Source organism: Anarrhichthys ocellatus, unplaced genomic scaffold, assembly GCF_004355925.1.
Source record: "Anarrhichthys ocellatus isolate YVR2014 unplaced genomic scaffold, GSC_Weel_1.0 scaffold60, whole genome shotgun sequence".
Classification (NCBI taxonomy): domain Eukaryota; kingdom Metazoa; phylum Chordata; class Actinopteri; order Perciformes; family Anarhichadidae; genus Anarrhichthys; species Anarrhichthys ocellatus.
Genome location: NW_022280090.1, coordinates 1,192,468 through 1,207,893, shown reverse-complemented (window position 1 = coordinate 1,207,893; position 15,426 = coordinate 1,192,468). Strand labels below are relative to the sequence as shown.

General features: G+C 41.8%; 2 protein-coding genes across 2 annotated transcripts; one reads left to right on the top strand and one right to left on the bottom strand.

Moving 5' to 3' along the window:
- Positions 1–443: 443 nt before the first annotated feature.
- Positions 444–1,403, bottom strand: ora1 (olfactory receptor class A related 1). The gene has a single exon (XM_031871822.1). It carries the CDS (start codon positions 1,383–1,385, stop codon positions 444–446), a length of 942 nt encoding a protein of 313 aa, XP_031727682.1. The 5' UTR covers positions 1,386–1,403.
- A 4,056-nt stretch (positions 1,404–5,459) lies between these two features.
- ora2 (olfactory receptor class A related 2) lies at positions 5,460–6,410 on the top strand. Its single transcript, XM_031871679.1, has one exon. It carries the CDS (start codon positions 5,460–5,462, stop codon positions 6,408–6,410), a length of 951 nt encoding a protein of 316 aa, XP_031727539.1.
- The last annotated feature ends 9,016 nt before the right edge of the window (positions 6,411–15,426 follow it).

The window sequence follows — 15,426 nt, the reverse complement described above, 5'->3', positions numbered from 1 at the left end:
CAAAGATCATCAGTGTAAGATCACAAAATACAGCAGCAAGTTATCTTAATTGAGAAGCTAGAATGAGGGGGTGTTTTCTTGAAATGACTTAAACAATTAATCAATACTCAAAGCTTATGCAGATTAATTTACTTATTGACTAATTTAATTGTTTTGGCTCTAATGATGATGATGATGGTGTGTGTGTGTTTTTTTGCTATAATTCAAAATGACCACAAACCACATGGCAGGTACAGTATATTTGTGATTTTGATGAAAATATAAATATAAGAGAAAACCCTGAAACACTATTGCAATACACTACTGTTTGTTCTACTTTCTGAAAGGGTCCACTGTCTCAGTAAATGTCTGTCATCCAAACAGAAGTGTTGAAAATGATAAGGTCTGTGAGAAGGACTCTGCTGTCTTGTTAGTCAACAGCCTGTCAAAACTGAGAAAGAGTATCATTTGTCCCTCGACTCCTGATTGTCCACTGACGGTTGGTTTTGCTCAGCTGCACACACGATCTTCGCCTTGACCTTCTTGTTGGAGGAAATGATGAAGTAGGGGCTGAGAGAGGCGTAGCAGGAGGAGAAGAACACCCTCATATCAGCCACCACTGGTGACACCTTCGCCACCGTCAGCATGTAGATCCAGATCGCGTTATCGATCCCGAAGAAGACCACGTACAGAACCACCAAGGTGATCACTGTTTTGGCCGCCCTGGTCTCTGCCCCGGCGCCCTGAGGGCGGCGGATCCCTCTCACCTGGCGGCTGTGGCGGTGCAGGAGCAGCAGGATGTAACCGCTTGAGCCCACCATCAGGGCGACAAAGCCAAAATCCCTCGCAGAGACGGCCACTCCGTTAATCACATAGGACAGGTTGTCTCTGAAGTCCACGTGGCAGAAGCCCAGGTTGAGGGTAAATGCAGGCACGGTGCCATTACGTGGAGCCATAGAGAAGAGAGGGGCTGCGATGCATATGGCCATGTTGAGGAGCCACAGTCCTGCAAAGGTGGGGAGCACCAGGGAAGGAAGTGCAGGCTTCAACCTGGACAAACGGGGTCCAGCGGGGGCGAGGGTCACCGCCTGAAACACACTGAGCATACAGGTGATGCAGACCGACAAAGCCCGGCCGATGCGGTAGGCGTAGATCACCACCTTACAGCCGGGATCATTCAGCAGGTCCCTCAGCCCGAACACAGTCATGGTCTGGGGGACGCAGCGGGTCAGTAGCAGCATCAGGTTGGCGAAGGCCAGGTGGCACAGGATCATGTCCACAGGAAGAAGCTTGGGCTCGGTGTAGAAGATGTGGACGTACGCCAGCAGCACCACCGTGTTCCCCAAGATGCCCATACCTGTTTGTAAGAGGAACGAGACCCCTTTGATGGTCACACACAGATCCATGACACCAAGGCCTGCTGCTGAAAGGCAGACGGACAATCAAATCTGTTATGAATACAGGGAACAGCCTCTTTATATAACCAGCCAGAATATAATCAAGCAATCTCTTGAATGAAAACCATGCTCACCAGAAGTTGAGATGAAGTAAAGCCTGTTGTGCATTAAATGTTTAATGGCCTGTGTAATTGCAATTTATAGGCTCAGATGCCCCTTGAGATCACTGGCCAACATTGCAGTGTTCAGCCCACAGTTTGGCAAATTAAAGCAACAAACTAAATCTGACTCAGTTTATTCCAGAGGGCTGCATAGGGAATATACGACAACTGAAGGATACACACACAGTTTTTCAAGTCAATAAAAAACAATAATCAGGTGCCCATGTGAACATTGAAGTAGTTTCTGCTTTCTGCAATCATTCCTCCTGTTCGGACCTAACAAGCATCCAATGGAAGCGATGGTGGGGAAGAAAGTCCACAGTCCTCGCTCACTCAGCGTCAAATCAATTTCAGATACACTTTTGAATATATTTTTGTACAAAACAAGAGCTGTGGATGTCCTTGGTTAGCTCAGTATTTGGGCTTTGTGTTCCTCTTCCTATTCTCCTTCCTGGGCGCCATAAAAAATTGACTCCATGGACGTCCCCCATCACTTCCACTCGAAACATGTTAGGAATGGATCTTTTCGTGGCAGGTATGAACACGAAGGATGATGACATTGTGCAAAATCTGTTTCAATGTACAGATGGGAATGTGAGTATTGTTTTAAGGTAGACTTGAGAGGTTCTGGTGTGGGAGTGTGACATCAAACGTCTCCAGGCTGAACATCAACACAACACTCCCAATTAGTCTTAGTGTTGGGAAATTGCGCTGCCTTAGGTCATACAGATAATATACTGTATGTGACTTCTAAACTTCAGCGGTATTTTCCCGTGCTTTACTTCCACATGTTAGTTTTCAGCTTCTACAGACTGCACGTCCATCAAACATTATAATGCTATTTCCCCGTGGAGTTAAAAAATAGAGTTAAACAACCCTCGCGGGGAACACTGCGTGCGGTAATTGTTGATGCAAAAGCAGCCTGATGATGCCTTGAATGAGCCATCAAGAGGCTTTTACATGCACAGCTGGTGCTTTGGCTTGCGCTCCTTTCCTCCTTCATGTCCTGGGAGCGTGTTAAAAGACACAGAGGAGCAAGACAATTAGCCATATAAAAATGCATGTCTGTACTAATTGGGGGCACAGGGACAACATTTATTTTTGTTCTTAACAGTCAGCACTCACAATCGCTGCAACAGAAGTTTGCTATTCCTATCAAGGTATTCCAGCACTGTCTCTGTACGGTGCTACTCTCTGTACAAACTGTAAATGTGTCTTAGATTAAACGCGCTGTAACCAACTGGTCAATTCTACATTTTCTCAGTTGCAAAATTCAGACATGTGCTGAAACATTGTTGTTTAAGAAGCTTATTTTCTCCTGGGAATGGGCTTTGGAATAAAGCATCATAAGATGTATTATTTTCCTGTGTCTGTTTTTTTGTTTTTTTTGTTTTACATGTTTACATGTTCAAAGAGCTAATTAAAATGGCAAGTTCAAGCTTGTCCTTCTCAGGGGATTAGATAATGTGCAGTCTGCTGCATTGCAAGTTCAATTTATTTTTCCCCTGACATGCAATTTGATGTCTCTGTTTATGGGTGATGTAAATTGTTTTTTCCCCCCAATGCACTAAACTAGTTTTAATGTTACATTAACTTTCATTACAATAATGTCCTCAGAGGCGAAGTTTACATCTAGTTTAATACAGGTCATGTCAATAATATGCGCAGTGTCTTTTTTTCTGTGTTTCATTGTATTCCTGATTAAGGGATGACTTCATGGATGAAATATCCATTAATAGTTTTGCATGGATAATAAAAGACTTATACACAATATAAGCTGCACTCAAATGTCATTCTCATTCTTTTGATATCACTGTTTGAGATTATTTACTTAGTGTTCAGAAAATGCACTCTCTCGCACCATTAAGGGCTGTATTATTTTAAATCAAGTCACTTCTCAAGTAGCAGTCAAGTTAGTGGTTCGCATGCAAGTCAGTTCAGAGATGTGTCTACTTTTTAACCTTTTGCACCTTTAAGTATGCGGGTGAGGCTTTGGTTGGGGAAGAGGGAATATTCAGTGCACTCCTCACTGTGCCACTTAATCTGTCCCACAGCAAAAGGTTTAAGAGGCTTTTGGCTTAGCAGTCTCCCGTCTGATATTGATGGGCCTTAGACTCAGTGTTTGCATTTAAGGGGAAAGGAGCAAATTTAACCTCCCACGACCTTTTATTTTATTTCTCTATATCTTTTCTAGTATCCTTCTAACATACAAGTAACATAACTCAATAGCACACAATGTTCAGTTGAAAACACCGGCTGATCTTCAAGATGTATCTTCATTCCGCTGAGTGCCTTCACCTATCGCATCAAATCTACAGAGATCATTCATCAGTTTAGGTACCTGTCTGAATTCCCCCTCTGTTTACCATGTTCACATTACATTTTATTGTTTTTCTCCTTTGTGTTTTATGTACCTTCAGGTCTGTGTGCAATCTGTGTTGCACCTGGCTGAAACACACATTTCCCTTCAAGGACAATAAAGTTAAATTTAAAATGTACAGCGGTTTAGGAACAACTATGAAAATATTAAATTACAAGTGAAATTCTCCATTAAAATCTTAATTAGGTAAAAGTAACATGAGGAAAATACACTTAAAAAAAGTAAAAGTACTCAACAGAGAAAAGAGGACCCTGTGAGTGTTACACTATAACTGTATATATCATCATTTATTTAATATTATTATATGATTGGATTATTGATGTGTTGGTATCATGTTACTGCTGCAGTAGGTTATGGTAAAGATAATATTAATAAATGAATATATCATGTTTTGTATGTAATAAGTACTAGTGGAGAAAAAAAGTGCAATATTTTCCTTTGTAATGAGTAGAAGTACAAAGCAGCATAAAATGGAAAGTACAAGTACCTCAAATTTGCACAGTGAGTAAATGCATTTATACATTTCACAACCAAGTATTAATAAACCAACTCAACACTATCGATAAATGAAATCCTCCTATACCATGTTCAAAATATGAATTTCATGTATGCAACTAATCCCATTGAATATCATATTGTGGTATTTTCTCTTTTAATTTCATGTCTCATCATGCACTTGAGAGAAATGGACTTAACATTCATCACCTGCTTTAGGACATGTTGCGGTTAAATCATGCAGGCCATACCTACACTTATTTGTCCTTACAAAATCCTCACAGTTTAGATTTAATTGAATATTCAGAACTTTTATGGCTTTGGGTGAATTAGACAATCATAAATTGTCTGCTATGTCACACTCTACAGATGAAAATCGTGGGTGATCTGTCATGGAGACTGAGTGGAACGTCCTCTTTCTCCACTGGAGGACACTGTGGTGTTGGTGTTTGACTAACAAAGAGAAGTCTTTTTTTAATAGCGGCTTCTAAAATTGATTAGAGAATTAAAAATACAAGAGTAATATGAAGGGTCCTGTAAGGAAATCTAATTAAAGGATCAGTAATTACAAAAAAAGGTATTCAGTGGTCTCCACTCAGGGAACCAGTGACACTGAGAAACTGTTTTAATCTTTCTTGAGTATAAACTTGTAGCTAATAGATGTTATCTAGTCATTAACACCATTCTCTCTGTCCAATGATTGGATCTCCGTACACAGCTTTCTCTGTGTTATCCTGTCTGTCTGAAACCCAGTGAGGGGACAGAATCAGTCATCTGAATTGATCTCCAGTAATTGGAGGCTGAGGGAAGAGAAGTCAATGGACCATGAAAAACAGATTCAACAACTGTCACCTGTTTGCAAGTATAAGAGCACAAACAACCCGACTACTTCAGGAGAGAGGGATCAGGGAGAAGGTCCACTTCAGACCTCGTTACCCTTGACTGTTCTCAGGTAGTAAACTTCTGCAGTTTTTTCGAATGCGCCTGAATACACCTTGTTTATCTAAGTGGTGAAGTTGCCTTGTCCTCTTTTCTATTGCTGCAGGAATGCCATCAGTGGTGTTTGTCCGCGGGATGCTCTATCTGACCCTCACTGTTGTGGGAGTCCCGGGTAACGGGACAGTCATCCTGGCGTTCCTCCTCTTGCTGTACCAGAAGAACCACCTCCTCCCATCTGATGTCATTGTCCTGCACCTGGCCTGTGTCAACCTGCTGGTGGTGGTCGTCCGCTGTCTGCTGGAGACCCTGGCCTCCCTCCGCCTGCCCAGCATCTTCGGAGACGTGGGCTGTAAGGCCGTGATCTTTGTCTACAGAACATCCCGGTCCCTCTCGATCTGGCTCACCTTCGTCTTGAGCGCCTACCAGTGCCTGAGCATCGCCCCTCCTGGATCACGCTGGGCCTCCTTCCGCACCGTGTTAGCCCAGTATTTGGGCTTTGTGTTCCTCTTCCTCTGGGTCCTCAACACCTGCATGTCGTCGGCAGCCATACTCTTCTCCTTCGGCACCAAAAACGTCTCCAACCTATCAAACCATGGCATCAATGTCCAATTCTGCTACGTTAACTTTCCTTCAAAGTTGTCCATTGAGGCGAACGGGGCAGCCCAGGTGGGCAGAGATGTGGTGCCCATGGCCCTCATGGCGCTAGCCAGTCTGATCATCCTGGTCTTCCTTTACAAGCACAGCCAGCAGGTGAAGGGACTCCGCGGCAGTAGCGGCGGCGGGGCAGAGCGACGAGCTGCCAAAACCGTGGTAGCTCTCGTGACCTTGTATGTGGTTCTTTACGGGGTCGATAATGGGATTTGGGTCTACACTCTCACTGTGAGGAAGGCCATGACTTCCTCGCTGATCTCTGACCTGCGTATATTCTTCTCCTCACTCTATGCAGCGCTAAGCCCCGTGGTCATCATTACATCCAACAGGAAGGTGAATGGCATGCTTAGGTGTGACGTGAAGAGGAAGCCTGTTCAGGAGAAAGACACATGTCTTTCTACTGTGTGAGGCCTGCTGGGATGGCTGATTGTTCACAGGGGCAGCAGAAGGAGCCAAGATGATGAGGATGAATCTTTCTAAAGCGTGGGTCATGCATGGGTTCTTTGTATATATTGGGTGCTTTCTGTTTTGTGATAGAAAAGGCAGGAAAGACTCTTCTTTCCTTTGTGTTGTGAATTCATAATAATGATGTTTTTTAAAATTATTTATTAAAATATCTTGTTTCCTATTTGTTGTTAAATAACTGACGAGGGTTTAGCACCTGTAGTTCTGGATGAAATTGTGTGTCTGTGGGCAGGGGGAACCGACTGTCTCACTGTGTATAATTAAGGAAGGAAACTGTCATAACAACACTGTTACTCAATGTAGGTCCGTATGAATCTCTGCTGATCTGGCACTATGTGGCTTTGTTTGTTTGCTCTTTATGTTCTCTCCATCTTAATTGGGTGGAAGAATTATTGCTGGGTGACTCAGGGCTCAATGTAGCTGTCAAATGACTTCCAGCTGCCCATTTAGTTAGAATTAAGGCTTTGAATAGACTCCGCTAATGCTAATGAGTCAGGTTAATTATGCAACAGAGAATTGGTTAAAAACCCGATGGGAAAACTATATTCTTTAGAGAAAAAAAGATGTCCATTACGCAATGCTGAATCACTCAAGACAATGCTGACAATATATGAGTTCTTTGGGTGCGGTTATAAGAAGAGGAGACTTTAGGGACACAAAACTACATCTTGGCACTAACCCTGAAGAGTTTGTTGAGGATGTGGTAATGTGGGAATTTAGGTGTCGTTATGTAATTGCCATGTCTTGGAGAAGCAAGGGCAGGGAGACACGGTGAGGACATAACAACCTCTGAGTGACAGTCCAAAAGACATAAAGTGGGGCTGCCAAGACTCTGTGATCTTGCAATAACTCTAAAGTGCAATCAGTGCAGCGCTATTCAACTGCTGTCGCAATGCAGGTGAGGAGGAGGAGTAGGAGGAGGAGAAGGAGGAAGAGAAGTCCTCTTTCTGTGCTTGTGCAGAACTGTTGCATTCAACGGCAGGTTGGCATCCAAAGACATTAAAGGCCATACGAGGTTGATCTTTTGTCACAGAGTCACATTAACCTTTATTGTAAACGTTGCGACCATTAAAACCTTCTTTCATGTGACTTCATTCCTAGGAAAGCTCCCCCAGATGACAAATTCCATGCGTTTTACTCTTCAAACCACTGAAATCTGATTGGCACATTACACAGACTCCGGTGGAATGAAGGATAGAATACATGGATGGGTTCATTAAAGCAGCGAGCGTGCTGACGCCTCCGGTGAGGAATCCCTGGGAGTGACATAGTTGACACGGCTGACTTCCTTCCACGAATGATGTAGTTCTTTCTTTTTCTATCGGGAAAGAAGTTGCAGAGCGGTTAAAAAGAACGACTCCATTAGAAAACAGGTTCGCTTCTCTTTCTTTGTGTGCATGTGAGTGCGTGCATGAAGGGTGTGCCAGGCCGGCCTCTCCCTGCACAAGACCAAACCTGTTTTCACTGTTTTCCATCCTTCTGGAGTCTTTTGAACCCAGTGGATGCGGGGTGCTGCTGAACATGTCGAGACCAAACCCACACAAATGGAACCCTCTATTACTGACTCACTCTCAAATCACCAGCAACCTTCAGCTCTCACGTCTCTCAATCATGCAGCTAAAACAGAACTTGCAACAGCTGACAAACGTACACTGTCAACGTCTCAACCTCTGACTGCAACTCACCTGAATGACGAGGCAAGATGTGTGAAATGCACAAACTATCAGGGAAAATTGCACACAACAAAGCACCAGTGCCTGATATTTATCAAAGGAAAAAAACGTACAAATGCTGACTTTTCTGTTTTCTTTTGTCTGCAGATAGACATACAAGTGTATACAACACAAACCTGTACAAAAGCGAGACACTCACAAAAAAAAAAGCTGTGAAGTTGTCCAGAATGGTCGGTAAATGAAGTTGAACGGTTACAGTAAATCCCGTCAGCCCATCCATCCCTGCTGTGTCAGTCAGTCTGTTTACCTGCACAAGGTACAGGCATTTTTGTCCCCCTTGTCCACCAATAGCGATGCAGCAGCAGGGCTAAACCTCGCCCCTTTTCTGCCTTGGAGCCAGTCCACACCCTAATATAGCCCTTTTTTAACTGAACGTTAAAAAACCAAACCCTCTCCACCCTCGTTAACAAAAACCTTTTCAAATTACACAAACGATGATTTGAATCACTACAATCAAGCTGAAATTATATGATATACTGTTTTACTAATGCAGGAGCAAATTGATGACTTACATGGTAATACATGCAAACAATGTAAACAAGCACAATTAAATGACAAAATGTAAAATGAGACATGAAAGCATTTTTCAAAGCAGCATGAACCTGTTTATGTCTAAATTATCAAGTAAATCCAGTAACGTTGAAAGTTGTTCTAATTATTAATCCCATAAAATCTCTCTGAGGTTTTTTCCATTTAAGAAAAGTTTTGGCTGACTATAGCACTTGGAAACTTTGGGGCTTATTACTGTGGTGAAAATGTATCAGTAATAAACACATCCCGGGGTACTTTCAAAACCCACATTTTATGGAAATGACGGACGTAATAAGCCCTTTTTTAGGTTTGCTGATACTGTCTATGCCTTTCCTTCAAAGGGATGTTTCTTTAGGCGTGTTGTTTGGAGGATTTATTTCCTGTTTGAGTGAAGCTACTGATGGAGAATGCCATAAAAAGAACTGTGCCTTTATGTAGATCGAGTCATGTAGTATCTTTTTTTTAAGTGCAGGGCTGATTGTATTGTAGAAGTGGTTTTAATTATGTGCCGTGCCCATTTGGCAAAAATATTTGTTTTCTTTTCTTTCTTGTATTTTGAATTATGTGAAAGCGACGTACTCTAAACTTTACCTCAGAATACCTGTCAGGGGGTGACATGAGTTTAACGCTATTTTTATAAAATTTTCTTTTTGCATTCTGAAGTTATACAGAGTTGTATGTGTGCGATCCATTTCCTTGCATCCACCCAGTTTAACTGATTCCCTCAGACAGGGAAGGACACGGTCGTGTTTCAACTTGCCTGGAATGCTGCACTGCACGTAAGCAAGGAGCTCTGTATTCAAGATGGTGAGAAGAAGTCTCACAGAGTTAGGTTGAAAGTTTGCCTTGTTTCTGTGATGACAACAACAATAAATTCTTGATTTATCCTGATTAACACCCATTTTGTAGAGAAGACTGAAATGCTGCCGGTTTAATATCCACATAAATCTGGAGGCTCTGGGGTTTAATGGTTGACTTTATGGTTCTGACAGCCTGATTTTACCAGACAATCTAGTGGCAACAACATATTACAGGAAGGGTTTGACATATTGGGAAATACTTTTTATACTTATCTGAGAGTTGAGTTGAGAAGATCGATACTACTCTCTGATACTCTATGATATGGGACAACAGCTAGCCTCGCTCCGTCCAAAGGTAACAAAACCTAAAAAGCTCACTAATTAAAAACAAAATCTCGTTCGTTTGATCTCTGTAGTGTGAAAACGACATGAGCCAGGCACCTGTTTACAGTCTCTAAGCTAACTGGCTGCCGGCTTCGGCGTCATATTTACTGTATAGACATGACAGCAGTATTGATCTTCCCATCTGACTCTCGGCAAGAGAGTGAATAAGCATCCCTTTTAATTTATTCTACGATCAGTGTCGTTTATAGTATCGTTATAAGACAAAGCTTCTTTTCATGCAGTCAAAATCCACTCAAGGTAGAGAAAATGTTAAATGCAGCTGGAGAAAAGAGCAACCATTTTGGTTGTCTAAATAAGCACTACTGCCTTTACAATATGTGCATAATCGCTGACAGGGAGACTGTATAGCAGATTACGCCCATTCCCAGTGTACCAGCGAGGACATGGACCACACTGAAGGGGCGTGGGGGTGGGGTGGCAGGCTCTGAGGCCCCAGGCCAGCAGCTTGCTGCAACTCCACCGCTCTCAGGTAAGATATGCACTGCTGTGCCGAGACTTGAAAGACATCCAAGATGCACTGCACCCAATCCAGCAGCATATCACAATATAAGGAAGAGAAAGAGAGAGGAAGGAGCGGAAAAAGGAAAGGTTGGGTTACTGAGTTGGAGAAAAAAACAAAAACTCTGTATACAGACATGGAAATGTTGTCATATGAACTTCTGAGAAATGACTGAATATTAATAATCTTTCACTTGAAAGACGGGAGTTACAGTTTGAATTGGCTGAACTGAAAGCTGACACCTGTCCTGGCGTGAACCAAATATCAGTAGTTGCTATGTCGGTATATTCTCTCAACTTGTGGCTTATAATTTATTACTCGGGGGTGAACGAGCTTTTGTTTTATCTGTATTCAGGTATTCTCAGTGAGATCGAGATCGCTGTTTAAATAGAAAGATACATTTCAAGGGAGAAATAAATGTATATCAGGGAGGAGCGGGCTTCACTGACATGTCCGTTTGCAGAGATTTATCCTTTGATGAGCCAATCCAGTGTCCCTCAGGGACTCTGATTCATGCCGAGTGATGTGTGAATGCATAAACCCAGCGCCCAGATTTTAATCTCTTTAAATGATTGCGGTTAAAAGGCAGCTCACACGGCGGGGTTCGAATGTGGGGTTTTTAAAAGTTGAATTAAACTCCAGGAATAATAGTGATGCTGTATCTACAGCTGCCTGCTCAGTACATTATTTCTTTATTTTGAATAACATGTCTGAAAACTGAACTAAAATGCAAAATTCAGCACCTCTGCTTCACTGAAAGAAAACTGCTGTGACATTCCTGAATATAATGCAACACCGACATCAAACCAGGTCTACATACAGCAGTTACACCAGAAACAGCTCTTTACATCTTCTCTATGAATAAATGCCCGTGTTGATTTGAATTATACTGTATGCAACCATGAGACTTGTGTTTGTGGAGGCTGGTAGCTCTCAGTTGAATACTGTCTGTGTTATAGAGTAGACTGAATGTGTTAGAATACAACACAACCTGTACCTGTGAACCAACTTTGGACGTTTGGACGTTGGACATTTTGGTATTTTGGTACGGTAGATATGAAGATAGAACCAGCAGTCGGTTAGCTAGCATAGCACAAAGACAGGAAACAGCTAGCCTGGCTCTGTCCAATAACAAGTGTAAAAACACCAATTTGCGGTTTCATGGGGGGTTATGCCAGACTATTTACTTCCTGGATTATTTTTGAAATAGTCTCTTCATAAAACCAAACAGACTTGAGAGTGGTGTCAATCCTTTCATCTAACTTTGGCAAGAAAGCCCACGAGCGTATTTCCCAAACTGTTGAGCTATTCCTTTAATGTTAAACGTCTGAAGTGTCAATTTCAAAATGCTTAATATTCACACATATTTTCATGACTTTAAATTGGTTGCAAATCAACCAGCAGATCCAACAAAGACCTTTAACCCAAAGGTAACATAACCTTCTTCATGTCAGATTCACACTGTAGCAGTAACAAGGATCCTGCCCTTTATCTTATCCCATCCCTCCCCCATCCCCTAAATGCCACAAAGGTGGAATTTTCCACGAGCCACTTCCCTGAGTTTGGAATGCAGACAAGATGGAGCAAGCCTGCAGAGTGCGGCATCTTGGCAGTAGCAGCATGTTGAGGTGCTCAGACACATCGTGTCCACCGCCTTAATTCAGCCTTCAGGGGGTTTGATAAGCTATTATTCAAAGTGTAGCTCTGCTCGGTTGTGTTGCAAGTTGCCACCGTTGCTGTTGATTGTCACAAAGAACCTGATCAGAGAGCCAGGTCAGGATCTTAGATGTTACATGTCGTTATCATCTATTTTTGCTAAAGTAGTTTGATGCATGTTTGCTTGACTCTCACAAAAAGCCCTAAACGCAGCAGGGTGTTTTAACACAACTCTAAATCCAAAGCTGTTGGAGACATTTACGACTGTTCTATTAAACAGACGTAGATTGCTATCTGTGCCTCAGAGCAACAGACCTTGTAAAGTTACACAACGTGGGCATGTGCGGACATAACAGCCACACATATTTCATCCAGCTATAGTACCAGCCTTCAACCAGGTTGAAAGAAGTGCAGAATAACGTGCAGAGAAAACGACGAGAGCGTCGTCTCTCTTTGGCGCCAAAGTTACCGTCTGAAAGAGTCCCAACTCTGTTTCCATATAATGTATTTACACAGCACTTAAATGTATCACACAGTACTACACTATTAATGGGATTTATGTAAGATGACAAATTGCCCGCGGAGGGGAGTTGTTGGCATGTGATGAAAAGGAGCGTTACTCCAACAAACTTTGAAAAATTGAGACTCCTTGTGCTTTTTCAGAATAAGTGGTGTCACTCCACCCACTTAAAGCTGAATAATAGATCTGATGGATCCTCTGTACATCGCACAGCTGCTGTCAGAGTAATTACAAATGGCATGAGAGGAGCACTCACACAGCCATATCGGAGTTTATACCAGTCAAGTGTATCACAGTGACACACTAGACTGCTGAGGAGGTCCACCTCACAAATCAAGACACACTCTGTTTTTAGTTTTTTTTGTAGCTGCTCCATTGTTGCTGTTAACGCCCAGAAAGTCCAGCCAACTCATTTTGGACTTGCCCTTTGAAATTGTTATTTGTGAGCTGGGAGGACATTTTGGCATTTGGGTTCCAGCCGGGTACCTTGAAGTATTTGGAAATGGGGCAGGAGAGAGTGCCACCTGTTGATTATTTATGGCACTGCAATCAAGGGGCAACTTGAATGAAGCTGGTGCAGTGCTGATATCAGGTAGATTCATAAATTGGTCTGTGCTAATTAGCTAAAATCATTAGTACAATGTAACTTTCTAAAATAAAATATTTTTCAGAAATATGAATGTTTGCAGTTAAACTGATGGTCAACGCAGTGAACTGTGAAAGATGGCAGCTTCATCATACCTTGCTCCCAGAAAACCAACCAGCACGTCTATTCTGGACTATTACCCGGTCCCTGGTGTTCTGTGTGTCAGTTGGTTTGTGGCAATTTGATGAAACATATTTCGATATCCTGTGTGAGCACAATATTCCACTCAAGTAGTTATAATGATTATTATAATTTTGGCTGAGGCCGCAAGATGATTTAGAATTGCAGGAACAAGTAATAATTGTATTCTACTTTACCATACAACTGAACTGCACTCCTAATCATGTTTCGAGTAGAACCTTTTTCCTCCCAGATTACAGCCGCAGTTTAAAAAAAAGTTTATAACAGATGGTTAACATTCTAAATTGAAACAAAAAACACTACAAAACTACCTCGCTGGGTTTGTAAAAAACATCATGGTTTGGCTTTAAATGACTATGAAACAAAACAAAAACTCATCAAAAGTACTTGGTTGTGTTTAGGTATAAAGCCCTTTGTTTACACGGTACACAAACAGCAGTCTGCTGGTGAAAGCCCCGTGTTTTTTTAACCATCGCCCACTATGCGGACTTCTGCTGACTCATTTGAAACTTATTTGTGATACGTCAAAAGCAAAAGTAAACCATGATAAAACACGCTTCCCTCGAACAACATTTTGTTGTTTGGGAATGTAATGTTTAGGCGACATGGCTGGAATTTTGAGGCCTCTGGAGGTTTAGGGGCCGAGAGCTTTTGCCCGCTTTGCTCCTTTGGTAATCCGGCCTTGCTTCAGTGTTTGGGTTTGTAAATGAATGTTTTATATTTGCACCTACATAAAACACATGTATTCATAATATCAACCAGCAGCATGACTCAGCTCTAAATCTACCTTATAAGTTCATGTCTCACAGTCGTGTCATTTTGAAGAGCCTGAAACTTTCACAAAAGTTTATTGGACTGGTTCAAAGAATTCATTCATACAAAACTTTTCTTCAAAGTTTCTTCAAAGCTTTTCTAAGAATTCTGATACTAATTAAATTGTTGTCGCAAATCCACACATTTCGACAAAGCAGTTTCAGACTAATTCCTGTCACGACTGGATTTATCGGTCGCCCAAATAGGTCTCCCTCACCAAACAAATGCTGAAATACTTCCAATCAAACATCTTTTTTTTCCAGCCTGGCCACCGACACACTTCAGTAACGATTGAGTCACGATGCTGTCAAGGCAAAAAACACGATCCTTTCCTTTTTACCCGTCTACCGTTGCATTTAAAAACATTTCCGAACATAATCTCTGAATTCAAGTCCTGGTAGAGAGTTGAAGGCGCTGGTCAGAAATGGTGTCTTATGTCTAACAGTAGGACAGCAACATGCTTGTGATTCTGCCATGAACTCCTCAAAACTAAACTTAAAGTGTACGCAATAGGCAACTTTGTGTGAAACATGACAGCAATTTCATTCCATAAAAATCAATCTCCATTTATTGATTTTGATTATATCTGGTTGGCAAAAGAAAAACTCGAGCTTCTACTATGTTATAGTTTATAACCATATCTTGAATAAAAAAACACTGTTTTGACACAGTTCATGCAGACAATAGTCAATGATAATCACACATAAATATATTTCTTTATTTTTCATTAGGAAAAATTAATGAATGGTTGTCTTCTGCTTAATTTTTTTTTTATTGATCACAATCATGTTGAAAGACATGATGATGTATGGAGGGCCCCCAAAGAAAATCTTACCTCGGGCCTCTTGTGCTGTAGAGTCCGGCCTGCTCAAAACTAAAGTCAAATTTGAATTACTTAAAAACACTAGCATGAATCAAAGTTGCCTGGCCTTGAAGAAAAGAGAAAAGAGAAGGAAAAGAGAACCTATCCATCTCATTTCATTGAAATCAATAAACCTTTTGGCTTATAGGTTGTCCGTCACTGATCTTTGTCTCTAATTTTCATTTAAACTGACACTTTTCTAGCAGCTGTGCAACAGCACCAAGATAAAAATATGACCCCTCTTTTTGTATGTCCCCTCCACCTCCAACCTCTCCTCAGGCCATACACACACACTCACACAAACAAACACACACACACACACACACACACACACACACACACACACACACACA

Bases quoted from the DNA above. Each gene is read 5' to 3' on its own strand.
- ora2 (XM_031871679.1), top strand. From the start codon at position 5,460: ATGCCATCAGTGGTGTTTGTCCGCGGGATGCTCTATCTGACCCTCACT.
- ora1 (XM_031871822.1), bottom strand. From the start codon at position 1,385: ATGGATCTGTGTGTGACCATCAAAGGGGTCTCGTTCCTCTTACAAACA.